The sequence below is a fragment of the Drosophila guanche genome, unplaced genomic scaffold, assembly GCF_900245975.1.
Source record: "Drosophila guanche unplaced genomic scaffold, DGUA_6, whole genome shotgun sequence".
NCBI lineage: Eukaryota > Metazoa > Arthropoda > Insecta > Diptera > Drosophilidae > Drosophila > Drosophila guanche.
The window spans coordinates 289,379-302,637 of NW_022995767.1; the positions used below are offsets into that span (position 1 = coordinate 289,379).

Here is a 13,259-nt window from a genome sequence, read left to right on the forward strand (position 1 = left end):
CCGACCCCAGCCCAGTACCATAGTTCAACCCACTTCAACTCAAAGCAAACACAACCCAAGCAAACCCTACCCCACCCGTGATTCCCTTACTTAATCGGAATCATTTAAGTTAAGTGGATGTGGGTGGTTCTCAGTAACAAAACTATTACGAGTAGTGTTCATGTCGTTAACTATTGTAACTGGCACGTTTTAGGAGCCCCTGCCCTTGCCACGCCACTGGCACTGCTTCCCACTACCTGCCTCCATCCGACCCATTTGAATATTTCGACTCACGATAAGTAACAATAAAATACGTCAATAACAATGACAAGAAACGATAGACAAGCGAGAGGGAACGTTGCGAGTCGCTGAAGTGGCCGCGAATCTACTTGCATACCTGGTGGGCAGTCAATTTAAAATATATATTAGCTGTATGGTATACATTTTTCCGGAACATTTTTCATCAACTTCCCTCAACCTCATCTATTTACATATACCGGTTTTCACAATACAGAGTGTGTGAGAGAGATAAATGATAAGTGGCGCTTGGAAGGGAAGCGGAAGCACTTACTCTAATATTGATCTGCTCTGAGGCAGATTTGTATAAATATCTGTTATATATGGTAGTTTTATCTGATAATTCACTTTTGGTTTTATCGTATCCATGCCTGCATGAAATTAAGGGGGCGAAGTTCGGACATGAACATTTAACAGTGTGATTTCACATAAGCCAGAATGAACGATAAGGGACGTGTGAGACGCTTCATATTCGTCACAACTTTTATACCCGGTACTCAGTAGTAAATCTGTACCTTGGTGGTTTTTTCAAATTTAAAATTTTACATTTTTATTACTGGTACTCGTAGAGTAAATAGGGTATTATGTATTTGTGGGGAAAAATGTAACACACAGAAGGAAGCGTTTCAGACCCCACAAAGTATAACTATTCTTGATCAGTATCAATAGCCGAGTCGATATAGCCAGCCATGTCTGTCTGTTCGTCTTTCCGTCTTGTTTGTCTGGTAGTTCTTAATTTTGCCTGCAGACTGCTGTGGTATCACACTGATACTAGTGCATTTAAAAAATACCTGAACAACACCTTAAGTGCGCCGAATGCGCATACAAATACACAAACAACGAGTAGGAACGCGTCACAACTTTTATATTAGGTACTCAGTATTTCAAAATTTCGCACCAAACGAAGCAGAGTGGTGAATGAGTGAAAAAAAAGGTGCTGGACGGCGCAGCCACTGAAAATTAATTTCTTCATTCTTGCTATAATGAGCCAATCGGATCCCAATTCGGCGAGCTGATAGATATGGTTATTCCCTACGGATTTCGGATATTTAGATTTATTTTTTCTTTAATATTGTGGATTTCTATCTCTAGCTTTTATAGTCTCTGAGAACCAGCCGCTCAACAAGACGGACGAACAGACGCACAGACGGACAGACGTACAGACGGACAGGCAGACAGACATGGATCAATCGACTCGGCTATTGATGCTGATCAAGAATATGTATACTTTATGGGGTCGGAAACGTTTCCTTCTGTGTGTTACATACATTCACTTTGAGCACAAATACAATATACCCTATTTACTCTTCGAGTACCGGGTATAATTATCATCAGACCATTTCGAAACTGGCACGGTACTGTCTGCATCCCCAATTTTATGAGAGAAATTGTTGAGAATCATTATGACCAGAATGAAGAACGTAGTGTCCTTAATGCTCAGTATTCCTGGCATCTACGACAAGAGCTAAGGCCTTTCGAGATTAGTGATACCACTAAGCAAGCAACTCATAGAGTGTTAAAACGTGGTAAAAACTGGCTGCCTAATCAGTTTAGTGGATTGGTTTCCTTATAGTTTCTTCATGGTCGAGAAAAGATACAGGCATTGCCATCATGTATGTATGTACATATGTGCATAGCGCAACTATATAAGGAGGTCTCGTAAGAAAAAGTTAGGAAAATGTGCGAGTGAGAAGTGCGAGTGAAAGGGCTCTCGCTGTAAGTGTAACGGCAACGACAATGGAGTGTGATGATTAACCATTTGAAGCCAATGTGAAAAAACATAATAATTGTTTCATAATTTAATTTTTAATAGTTTGCTACATAATAGTAGTCTGTGTTTTGAAAAAATAAACATTTTGAAAAAATTCGAAAACAATTTTGTCCGCAACCAACCTTCCGCGTCGACAAGCAAACGAGCACTGAGCACAGCCCATACCGATCATCGGGTATGCTGTTTAATTAAATTCAATTGATTTCGAAGTAAATACAAACATACATATGTTTGGCTTTGCTTTTGTTCTTGGCTTTGACAGCATATGGTCAAAGTCGCGTACTCTCAGCTGAAGCATTGGAAGTTGCACCTATCTGAATATATCGCAGTATTTATCACTATTTGTTTGCCATAATGTTCACAATACAAATCATTGGCGTACGAGTAATTCCACAGAAACGTGCGCAAGCCCTAAAGAACACAACTGCGCTCAAATGTAGGCAACACAGCTTTTGTAGGAACGGGGTAAGTGACAGGGACTATCCTGGCGTCAGGAAAGTGGCTAGGGCCACTTTTACATATGTATGTGAGTGGGAAGGATATACTCAATTAAAACAAGTTTAGGACAGTACGGTCTGTTAATGTGTCTTTTCCAATGAGTGACATGCACTTGCCGGTGCATTTACATACATATGTGAACATACATATGAATGTACATATATGGATATGTACATATGTATGTATGTATTTATTTATTTATGTGCATGCAAGTGGGTACACCCGTGAGCACAATGCTAACAGCAAAGGTTTCCATTTTGACATAAAGGCCAGGCACTAATGTGTGACACACTTAATTAATATCTGTTAACAATTATCCCACACAAGTATGTATGATGTATGTACATACGAGCTATGTACATATGTGATATATAAACAAACATAAAGCTCAAAGAACGAGAGGACCTCGCATGGTGGCCGTTGTGCGCATATGTATGTATGTATTTTGTATGTACAGCAGCCGCACTTGCAACGGCGCCAACGAACAAACGAGAAAGTGAAAATGCGTTGAAGAGCAACAAAGCAAACAAAAAAAGTCACAATAAACCGTATTGATTGCTTACCAAGAATGCGAATGTACCGTTATCGCTTAGCCGACGTCGTACCCACAACAGCTGGTCGGTCCAACTCTTGTTGTCAGCTAAGTATGTTCGTGTGTAAAAGCAAGCGGGACTCGTTGTTTTTGTACAAATTTGTCACTTATTTGTCCCGCTATGGCCAATCCTAACTTCCTTACCCACGTACAGTTCAAGACGAAAAATAATTTTAATAAATAACTCCAGGCGCTTTATTCCCTTTTTGTTATTGAATGGTATAAATGAGTTGATTGGCACCAGTGTGACCGCGCAGTTATCGATCAAATATACCGCACGACCCTCAAAAGTATACAGAAGTTCTCATTTTCAAAACATACAGCATATATTCCGTAATCTTAAACACTAAAGCCTAGCACTCAGATCGAAAACAAAACTTGCTAGCAAAATGTGCAATATATTTTGGTAGCAGCAGAGTGTCAACAGAGATGAAAACTGCATTCCGTACGGTTACATTTCTCAGGAAGCCGTTTGGTTTTTTTGTTTGCCTTTTTGAACATGTGTGAAAATTGAATAAAAGGTTAATAAATCAATGAAAGCAAAATGGATCCATGCATAACTTTGCTTTTAGTGGGATTGGCGGCTCTTGCATGATCGGAGGAGGAGGACAATCAACGAAATAAGCGACGAAAACTTTGATTAAACCCATATCTGCAGGAAAGAAACCAGAACGGTCGTTTGTCTATACATTTGAGTATTATAACTCATATAAATATGTGTACATTTATGGAAACCTATGAAACGATACCCTTTTCATATTCCGCAGTTTGAAAATATTACAGAGAATTTGCATATGTCTGGGAATAACATCTGCAGACTTTTTTGATTGGTGGAGCAGCAAGGCCGTGCCAAGGAATATTTGCATCCGTTGCAAAGTTGTTAAACGGCACCTCCAAGCCCCTTCCTATTCAAAATTGGATAGTTTCGAGCCCAGATTGTCGCCATCGCCCCTTGGCACGACCCTGTGGAGCAGTACTTGGTTCCAAAAGGCAAACAACTTAAAACTAAAAACATGGCAACAATGCCACTGAAGTTGGAAGATAAATGAGCAGCGTGCTTTTAAACGAGCTTCGGGCCATCAAACGTCAAAAATAAAAAACAATTATTATAGATTAATGAGTATTTTCATGTTGCCAAGAAACAGACCCGGCTGGGCTGTTAACAAAATGGTTTCATTTTTTTTCCTTTTGGGACCATGTACTGCTCCACAGGGTCGTGCCGTGGAGGGGTGAAGGCGGCGATTTGGAATTTGGATTTAGAAAAAAGAGTTGTTTGCCGAAGGAACGATATCATGATATTTTGGCAGCAAAATAATACGATATAAAAATATTTTTATTTTGAAAATATATCGATATATTGATATTTCTATATACGTTTGACAACCTTACACTGGCTTGCTGTTTGCAGTTTGGAGTAGTTTGGATATTGAATTTTTTTGTACGTGTACGTGTAGTCTGTTGCAGTCAGTAGGCTTGCAGCAGCTGCCTGAAAGACGCAAAATAGGTAAAACGGCGCAATCAAAGGCCCTAGGCCACCCGCCGGCATCCAGTCGCGCAGCAACAATAAGTCAAAACACAATGACGTCTGCACGGGACCTCATCAAAATTGACATAGTATGTATGACTTAGAATTGAAATCGTTGAGCTCGATTAATGGTTTCGCCAACCAATAGGAATGGGGAATGGAACGCTTGGTGCGGGCCCAGCAGGTCGTCGAACTGCGTCCGTACAACATTGAGTCTTGGTCGGTTATGTTGCGTGAGGCTCATTCCCGGCCCATCCACGAGGTGCGCAGCCTTTATGAGTCCCTTGTAAGCGTCTTTCCCACAACGGCTCGCTACTGGAAGCTCTACATTGAGATGGAGATGCGGAGCCGCTACTACGAGCGCGTGGAGAAGCTATTCCAGCGCTGTTTAGTGAAAATCCTCAATATTGATCTTTGGAAGTTGTATCTGACATATGTTAAAGATACCAAGTCTGGTCTCAGCACACACAAGTAAGTGGGAAGAGCCGATGATACCTCAACATCAACAATGCAATGACACCAATTATCTAAAATAGGGAAAAGATGGCACAAGCCTATGACTTTGCGCTGGAGAAGATTGGCATGGATTTGCACTCGTTCAGCATATGGCAGGATTACATTTATTTCCTGCGAGGAGTCGAGGCTGTGGGTAATTATGCAGAGAACCAAAAAATCACCGCTGTGCGCCGTGTCTACCAGAAGGCGGTTGTTACGCCCATCGTGGGCATTGAGCATCTGTGGAAGGACTATATATCTTTTGAGCAGAACATTAATCCCATCATATCCGAGAAGATGAGCCTGGAGCGTTCCAAGTAACTCCCCTTTGAGCCATTTGTTGTCCAAGTCATTTCACATTTACTCTCTTTTCCGCCCACCAGGGATTACATGAATGCACGCCGCGTAGCCAAGGAACTGGAGTATCAAACAAAGGGGCTCAACCGCAATTTGCCCGCCGTGCCCCCCACACTCACCAAAGAGGAGGTCAAACAGGTGGAGCTGTGGAAGCGCTTCATCACGTATGAGAAATCGAATCCACTGCGTACCGAGGACACCGCCCTGGTCACCCGTCGTGTCATGTTCGCCACTGAGCAGTGTCTTCTGGTGCTTACCCACCATCCGGCCGTGTGGCACCAGGCATCACAGTTCCTGGACACCAGCGCTCGCGTCCTCAGCGAGAAAGGCGTGCGTAGTAGTGTTTTCAGCCTGATCTGTATTCAAGCAAATAGAATAGAGTGGAATAGAGCACATGACTTGCCAAATCCAAAAGAAAATCACTACTATTGTTGAAGTTGTTCGGAAGTGTCGCCCCTTGGGTAATGTGGCACGCAATGGTGCTATTGCTGGTGCTGCTACTGGTGCAATGCACTCGCTTGCCGCGTTGCCCTTGGCCTTGTCGCACGCGTTTTAGTTGCCTACTCAATTACAATCACCAAATAAAAACATATATTAATTCTTTCTCTATTCCCTTGCAGGATGTACAGGCAGCAAAGATATTCGCTGACGAATGCGCTAACATCCTTGAGCGATCGATCAACGGCGTCCTGAACCGGAACGCTCTGCTTTACTTCGCCTACGCCGATTTCGAGGAGGGACGTCTGAAATACGAGAAGGTACACTCCATGTACAACAAGCTGATCATGCACCCAGACATCGACCCCACACTGGTAGGAGCTCTAAGATTCTAAGCAAGTAATTCTATGTAAGATTATTTTTAATTTGATCGTTACAGGTATATGTGCAGTATATGCAGTTCGCCCGTCGTGCTGAGGGCATTAAGTCTGCGAGAGGCATCTTTAAAAAAGCGCGTGAGGATGTGCGCTGCCGCTATCACATTTTCGTTGCCGCTGCGCTAATGGAGTACTACTGCTCCAAGGACAAAGAGATTGCTTTTCGTATATTTGAGCTTGGGCTGAAACGTTTCGGTGGCAGTCCCGACTACGTCATGTGCTACATCGACTACCTATCGCATCTCAACGAGGACAATAATACGCGTGTCCTCTTCGAGCGCGTGCTGAGCTCGGGCGGTCTGTCGCCCCACAAGAGCGTGGAGGTTTGGAACCGTTTCCTCGAGTTCGAGGCAAACATCGGAGATTTGTCTAGCATCGTCAAGGTGGAGCGTCGCCGCAGCGCCGTATTTGAGAATGTAAGTTTCCGCAATAATTAGTGCAACTGATCTTCAACTAAGACACCCTTTCTTGGGCAGCTTAAAGAATACGAGGGCAAGGAAACCGCCCAGCTGGTTGATCGATTTAAGTTCCTCGACCTGTTTCCCTGCACCCCCACCGAGCTAAAGTCTATAGGTTATGCTGAGGTGAGTTACATTCGAGTCCACAATCTCGTAACTCTATATATTTTCACTCAACTCTTTTTTTCAATTGCAGATTGGAGGGATCATTCTTAATAAGGTTGGTGGGGTTCAGAGCCAGAATAATGGTGACGCCGAGGCGGACAGCGAGGCGACTGCTCCGCTGCCGCGCCCCGACTTCAGACAGATGATACCATACAAGCCACGTCCGTGCGCCCATCCCGGCTCTCATCCGCTGGCAGGCGGTGTATTTCCCCAACCGCCAGCCTTGGCCTCACTCTGCGCAGGCCTGCCACCACCCAATTCCTTCCGTGGCCCCTTCGTTAGTGTCGAGCTGCTCTTCGATATATTTATGCGCCTCAATCTGCCCGACTGTAAGTGTTACTTTTCCGTTCCCTGACCATTTTTCCCTATAATGGGTTACCATTTACATCTCAATAGCGGCTCCCCTACCCAATGGCGACAATGAACTTTCGCTCAAGATCTTCGATCTGGCTAAATCGGTTCACTGGATTGTGGACACCAGCACATACACAGGGGTGCAGCATAGCGTAACGGCGATACCACCGCGTCGCCGTCGCCTTCTGCCAGGCGGCGATGATAGCGACGATGACTTACATCCTTCTGCCCCTCCCGCACACGACATTTACCGCCTACGCCAACTAAAGCGTTTCGCCAAATCAAATTAGGAACTGAAGTCCATCATGCTGCTGCTTCAGCTGCTCCTGTATTGTTTCGACATTTTTTAACTGCCGAACTTACAACAAATACAAACGAAAAGCGAGGAAAATACTTAAATTCATTTTATTCGTATTTATTGTTCCTTTTACAATGCTTGCCTCACATTTAATGCCGGTTACGCCAACATTGTAGTTTACAAAGTGAACGAGGTTCCCTTACAAGAAGAGTCACACCGGGAAGCCTGAAGACTGTTCTGTACATTTTTTACAGTATCACAGCAGCCGGCTGTGTGAAATGTTGTATAAATTAGGAAAGAACAACTATTAACCGAACTTTGGTCTTTATCTCTATCTCAATAATCTATATATCGATTGGAAATGGGTTTATTATTCTTATGATTGTAAAATAATGCACAGGGGATACACAGCTCATTACGAGTATTTCGTCTGCTCGAATTTGAATATTTAGTGTAACAAATACATTCATTAAAAGACAGCCTCGGTTCTTGTCCCTACTTTGATGTCACCTGTAAAATAAATTGTATACGTAAAAGACGCAAATTGCTAATTCAAAGCCAAGAAGAAAGCATATCCCCGGGAATGTCGTCATGCTAATATCCTCCATTCTGCTGCACATTCTGTTCCAATAAACATTAACATTGACGAGTATGAGAGAGAGATAGCGACTAAATAGCACCTTCGAGTTTTTGGATTTCACGAAATTCCTCGGACTCCAGAACTATGTACATATGTGTACCCCCCCACCGCGAAGAGCGAAAATCTTCGGCATCAACCATTCTGAATATATAGAATTCTGATCCACTCGTCTGATAAATAATCATGTCATAAAATACAACGTGGTTCGAGTTTCATTTTTGGATTTATAGAAACAGACCAGATCGGGTAATCACTTAACTGAGCCTTTAGGGTGTGCACACATTGGAACGATTGTATTTTCAAGATCTCAGAACAGAAAAGCCCTTGGCTGGCCGCCGTTAAGATAATCTACCTGGCTGGCTCTAGTAACTAGAGCTACTGAGTCTACTTACATCTAGCATAACCTCCCACTGCGGATTTATATGTGTACATATGTACAACAGACATACAGACAACAACATACATAATATACCTTTGTGCTTTTGAACACACAAAAAATGCAATACATCCAAAATTAATGTGTATTTACGTAATCAACAATAAGCGAGTAGAAAGTGATTTATATAATTATTATATAATATTCTAATTAAATGTCGAATTAAGCTAGGTGCAGAAAATATCTAACAGGCCAACTGGACTTTAATCATCAGTGATCGGCGTTTTTTGGTTACATCCCGAGGAGGAATAAACGACCACGTCGAAGGCGTAGGACTGATCCCTGTTCCCTGATTAATGCTCTGCCTGCACATTAGTAGGAACACAGCGTCGGCGGTGCTTGTACAGGCCGGCGTACTGCGCGAAACGGCGACCGCAGTTGGCGCAGGAATATCGCTTCTCGCTACGGTGGAGGTTAAGGTGGGAATAGTAAGCGCTGCCCACGACAAAGGCACGCGAGCAGTGGGGGCAGACCTTGTCGCGTATGTTGAGGTGGGCGCGAATATGCCGATCACGCTCGTGGGCAGTGTAGAACGCCTTGTCGCAGCGGTTGCAGGGGAAGTCGCGCTGGTTGCGGTGGCGCTTCACGTGCTGGTTAAGCTTGCTGGCGTTGACGAAGCCCCGGGCGCAGTGCTCGCACACATAAGGCAGCTCCTTGCTGTGACTGCGCTGGTGAACACGAAGGGCCGTAGAGTTGAAGAACTTCTTGGGACACTCTGGGCAAATGTGAGTGCGCTGGCCGAGATGCCGCCGCAGGTGAGCCAGCAGACTGTTGCGCAGCGAGAACTTTAGGCCGCAAATGTGGCAGACGTTGGCTAGGTCATTGGGGCTGTCCTTGTCTGTACGACGTCTGCGTCGCCTCACAAATCCGTATTCTCCGTTCAGGGCCTTTTCCTGATCCACGTGAACGTTTCGCTCGTGCTGCAAGAAGTCTGTGCGTCGCTTGAATGAGGCCGTGCAGCGGGGGCAAACGAAGGGCGACACGTGAAGCTCGAGGAAACGGAGCTGCTCGTAGTACTCGTACTCGGGATTCCAGGTTTCGGCTTTCTTGAGGGCCGCAATCCGCGCTTCCTTGCACTGCCGATAATGACAGCGGAACTCGATAAGCCGGCCCTTGAGTCTCTCCACCGTAATCTGCAGGTTGCTCTCCTCCTGCAGTCGCGTGCAGAGTGACTCCAGCTGTCGCTGGCGCTGCCGCCGCTTCGTGTAGTCCGGGTGATCGGTGCACCAGAGCTGGGCATAGCTTTGGTATACGGCAATGATCTTGAGGGTGCTATCCCGCTGGCTTAGGGTCTTTTGTATTTCAGAGCTGATGGGAAGCACGTCATTCAGGAAACGGAATTCTTCGTAAAAGTTCCACCTGGTGGTCTCCTCCCCGAGCTTAGTTTCCTGATCCCTCTGACGCTCCCGGCGGTAATACTTCGTGTAGTCCGTGATCTTTCTGTGCAGCATCTGCCAGCTGTATCTCTGGCCCGGGCCTGTGCACTCGCTCCTGTTTAACTCGTCTGTGACTCTCTGCCAAGCAAGGCGGCGGTGCTTGCGCGTGTGGTAGTCCAGGTGGTTGGGATCCCACAGGCACACATTCGCTCGGTACAGCTTGATCAGCTTAAGTGCCTGCTGCCGACTCATTCGGACGGCCGAGTTCTCTTTTTGCTCCAACTCGGATGGCGCCACGGATGGCAAAGCTTCCAGTTCGGAGGCAGAGCAGGTCTCAGACAGACTGGATATAATGATCCTTTCCTGCTCACGGTCAGGCGTAGAACATACTGTTTCCTCCTCGATAGATGTAGACTCATCCGCCTGCGCCTCCCGGAGATTCCCCACAAGTTCGATCATCTGAGGAATATTTTCTAGCTTTAGGATATCTTTATTCTCCTGCACTTGTGGGGTGACTGGCGGCTGCTGCATGTTTTTCGTCGGCAGAAGGTCCTCTACTGGGAGGAGATTCTCTGCCTGCGGAAAGTTCTGTTCGACCTGACGCGGGTACTCCTCGTGCTGAAGATCTTGTAGAATATGGAAGTCCACATCTTGTTCCCTCCCCTGGACAGGTTCCGACTGCTCCACCTTCTCATTCTCCCCCTCTGCAGCTTCTTTCTCTGAGCCAAAATCCATTCCCATCTGTATATGGCAGTTGCTTTGCACGTGCGCCTGGTGACTCGCCAAATTCTCAAAGATCTTGCCGCAGACAGCGCACACATATGGATCGATGTGTTTATGAAGGAACTCCATCTCCTCGTAGTGCTCGAAGCCGGCGACAAACTCAGATTGCTTGCCCTCTACCACGCAGTGTAGGTAGCGGATCTTCTCCAGGCGATATCGTTTCCGCAGAGACTGCAACCGCCGCTTAATAACCAACGAGGACAGATTTATACCAGACAGGCGCAGGGCCAGCTGCAGATCGCGGAGCGCCTCATGGCGCCCTCTCACGATGTCCGCACATCGCAGTCGCTTGTGGGCATTGTGCCAGAATATCGGGTAATGCTCATAGAGCTCGATCAGCTTGCGGTTCTCACGAACGAAGTGCTGCTGCCGCTTGAGCAGTGCCTGTTGCTCGCAGAGGAAGCCCAGCTGGTCGTAATGGACAAACTTGACAGCTTCGTCGAGCTCACCGTCGGCTTCAAGGCGCTCGCGCTGCTTGATGAAGCGCTGGCATAGCGTGGAGACACGTATGCGCACGTCGGTGACAGTGAAGCGGCGCCCACAGTGCACGCTCCAGGCGTCCGTTATACGACGCCAGGACTTGCGACACAGGTCCGTATCGTGGAACTGCGAGTGCGATTGGTTCCAGAGACGAGGCTCCGCGCGGTACAGCTCGATAAGCTGGTTCACATGCTGAGTAGTCAGCCGATGGCCTTCCGGCACGGGTGCGGGAGCGGGATTCTGTTGTCATGGGAAAAGTAACACTCTAATCAGATTGTATTCTGGTCGCATTCTGCAATTTTAACTCACCTCAAAGGCAAATTTCACTTGCTCACTGACAACGACTGGTTCTACTGCTGCCTCTACCACTGGCTGATCCGTGGCATTCAGCTTCTGAACCAGCTGCTGCTTTAACTCATTGTCTGCCTCGCTGGTACGCTGCTCTGCCAGCACCTCCTGCATCAGCTCATCTACGGAGGCTGCAGGAACACCTGAATCTGCATATGCAGTTGCCTCGTCATCCGTGGAAGTTTCTGCCGCCTCGCCCCCCCAGCCAGAGTGCCAGATCTCCATATGAGAGGTGAACTCGCTTAGTGTGCAAAGGGGCCGCTCCTCGCAGATGGCACACTCGATGGCATACAGCTCCCCAGCACAGTTCCAGGTGTAAACGGTGCCGCATATCTGACGCATTCTCCTGCGCTCAGAGTCGGACAGCCCTTTATTAGCTCGGGCTCAGCGCAGGTTTCACTTTTTAATCTGTATCACCGGGCCACCTCGAGCCGCCGAGTGTAGTCCTAAAATGTCTTCGACCTAAGCTGTGACTGGGACAGCGAATGTAAGGTAAATTTAATTCCTAAATCTCTCCGACTGTAGACGTGATTTGGACAGCGAATGCGCAGCGTCTTTCTCGGTATTCTGACGTTGTGAAAATTCCAAAGCCGCCATCGGGCCAACAAACTCGCTCTTGGCTGGCTTAAACATGGCACATAAACACGCACGGGCACACACATACTTACGGCCACACCAACACCACTTCCAGCCTCGGAATCTTGTTTAAGCCGTTCTTTGTCGGCCAGCGGCTTCATCTTGGGTCTCTGCAATACCCTGCTTCGTTGCCATAATAAATTGATTGTCTGTGTGCGTGAATGTGTCTGTGCACAGTCGGACTTAGTTGCTTCAAAACAGTACTTCTATATCCCTCCCTTTTCCACTAAGCATGAATACTCTATACGTGATGTTTTCGCTTCAAATTTACAGGTGGTGGAACACGCTGGAATCAGTCCTTTTTGTTCTAGGTAGGAACGGTTCCTTTGGAACGCATGTAGAAGTGGTGGTGGTTGTAATTTCAAGTATGAAATAAAGTGGGAATGAGATTCATCTAAGTCATCAACATGAAGTAACCATGAAGAAATTATAGAAGGAGGTCTCGTCGGCAAAATAAGGAAAACGCAACAATGCTGTCACTAAGTGCGAGTGAAAGGGCTCTGCGCTATCAGTATGAGTGAAACGACAATGGAGTGTGCTGATTAACCAAGCACAAGCACCGAGATCAAAGGGAAGTGACAAGAGCAACGCTGCCGACGACGAGACCTCCTTCTATACATGAAGCAAGTGCTGGTAGTTTTAATTTCAACTTCGTGAAACGCTCGGGTTTCGCCTACAGTGTAGTTTCCGAGAGATGCATTACAGAACACATCTTTGGTATGCATCTAGATTCGTTCCTTGGGAATGTACGGAGCATGCACATAACATCGTGCCACAGGAACCTATTAAGAACCGTTCCGGAAATGTTCAATGGAATCATTATGGTCTTATTTAATGAAATGTTGTAAAGCGTAAGAAGCGTCTCACACGTCCCTTCTCGTTTTTGAACTGGAGCT

The 13,259-nt window shown here is 46.1% G+C and overlaps 2 protein-coding genes across 2 annotated transcripts; one reads left to right on the top strand and one right to left on the bottom strand.

The window, feature by feature from the left end:
• The first annotated feature begins 4,525 nt into the window (after nt 1-4,525).
• LOC117591182 (protein suppressor of forked) lies at nt 4,526-7,980 on the top strand. The gene is made up of 9 exons (XM_034284309.1): nt 4,526-4,751; nt 4,811-5,133; nt 5,199-5,474; nt 5,541-5,844; nt 6,135-6,326; nt 6,392-6,805; nt 6,866-6,973; nt 7,044-7,341; nt 7,409-7,980. Exons 1-9 carry the CDS (start codon nt 4,716-4,718, stop codon nt 7,654-7,656), a joined length of 2,199 nt encoding a protein of 732 aa, XP_034140200.1. The 5' UTR covers nt 4,526-4,715; the 3' UTR covers nt 7,657-7,980.
• An 831-nt stretch (nt 7,981-8,811) lies between these two features.
• LOC117591180 lies at nt 8,812-13,197 on the bottom strand. Its single transcript, XM_034284306.1, has 2 exons — nt 11,689-13,197; nt 8,812-11,619 (listed from the first exon to the last, which is right to left on the bottom strand). Exons 1-2 carry the CDS (start codon nt 12,067-12,069, stop codon nt 9,034-9,036), a joined length of 2,967 nt encoding a protein of 988 aa, XP_034140197.1. The 5' UTR covers nt 12,070-13,197; the 3' UTR covers nt 8,812-9,033.
• Between the last annotated feature and the right edge of the window lie 62 nt (nt 13,198-13,259).

Excerpts from the sequence above, each read along its gene's own strand:
- LOC117591182 (XM_034284309.1), top strand. The coding sequence starts at position 4,716 with ATGACGTCTGCACGGGACCTCATCAAAATTGACATA. Across the intron at positions 4,752-4,810 it reads ACCTCATCAAAATTGACATA|GAATGGGGAATGGAACGCTT; the intron begins GTATGTATGACT and ends GCCAACCAATAG. Across the intron at positions 5,475-5,540 it reads ATGAGCCTGGAGCGTTCCAA|GGATTACATGAATGCACGCC; the intron begins GTAACTCCCCTT and ends TCCGCCCACCAG.
- LOC117591180 (XM_034284306.1), bottom strand. The coding sequence starts at position 12,069 with ATGCGTCAGATATGCGGCACCGTTTACACCTGGAACTGTGCTGGGGAG. Across the intron at positions 11,620-11,688 it reads AAGTGAAATTTGCCTTTGAG|AATCCCGCTCCCGCACCCGT; the intron begins GTGAGTTAAAAT and ends CCATGACAACAG.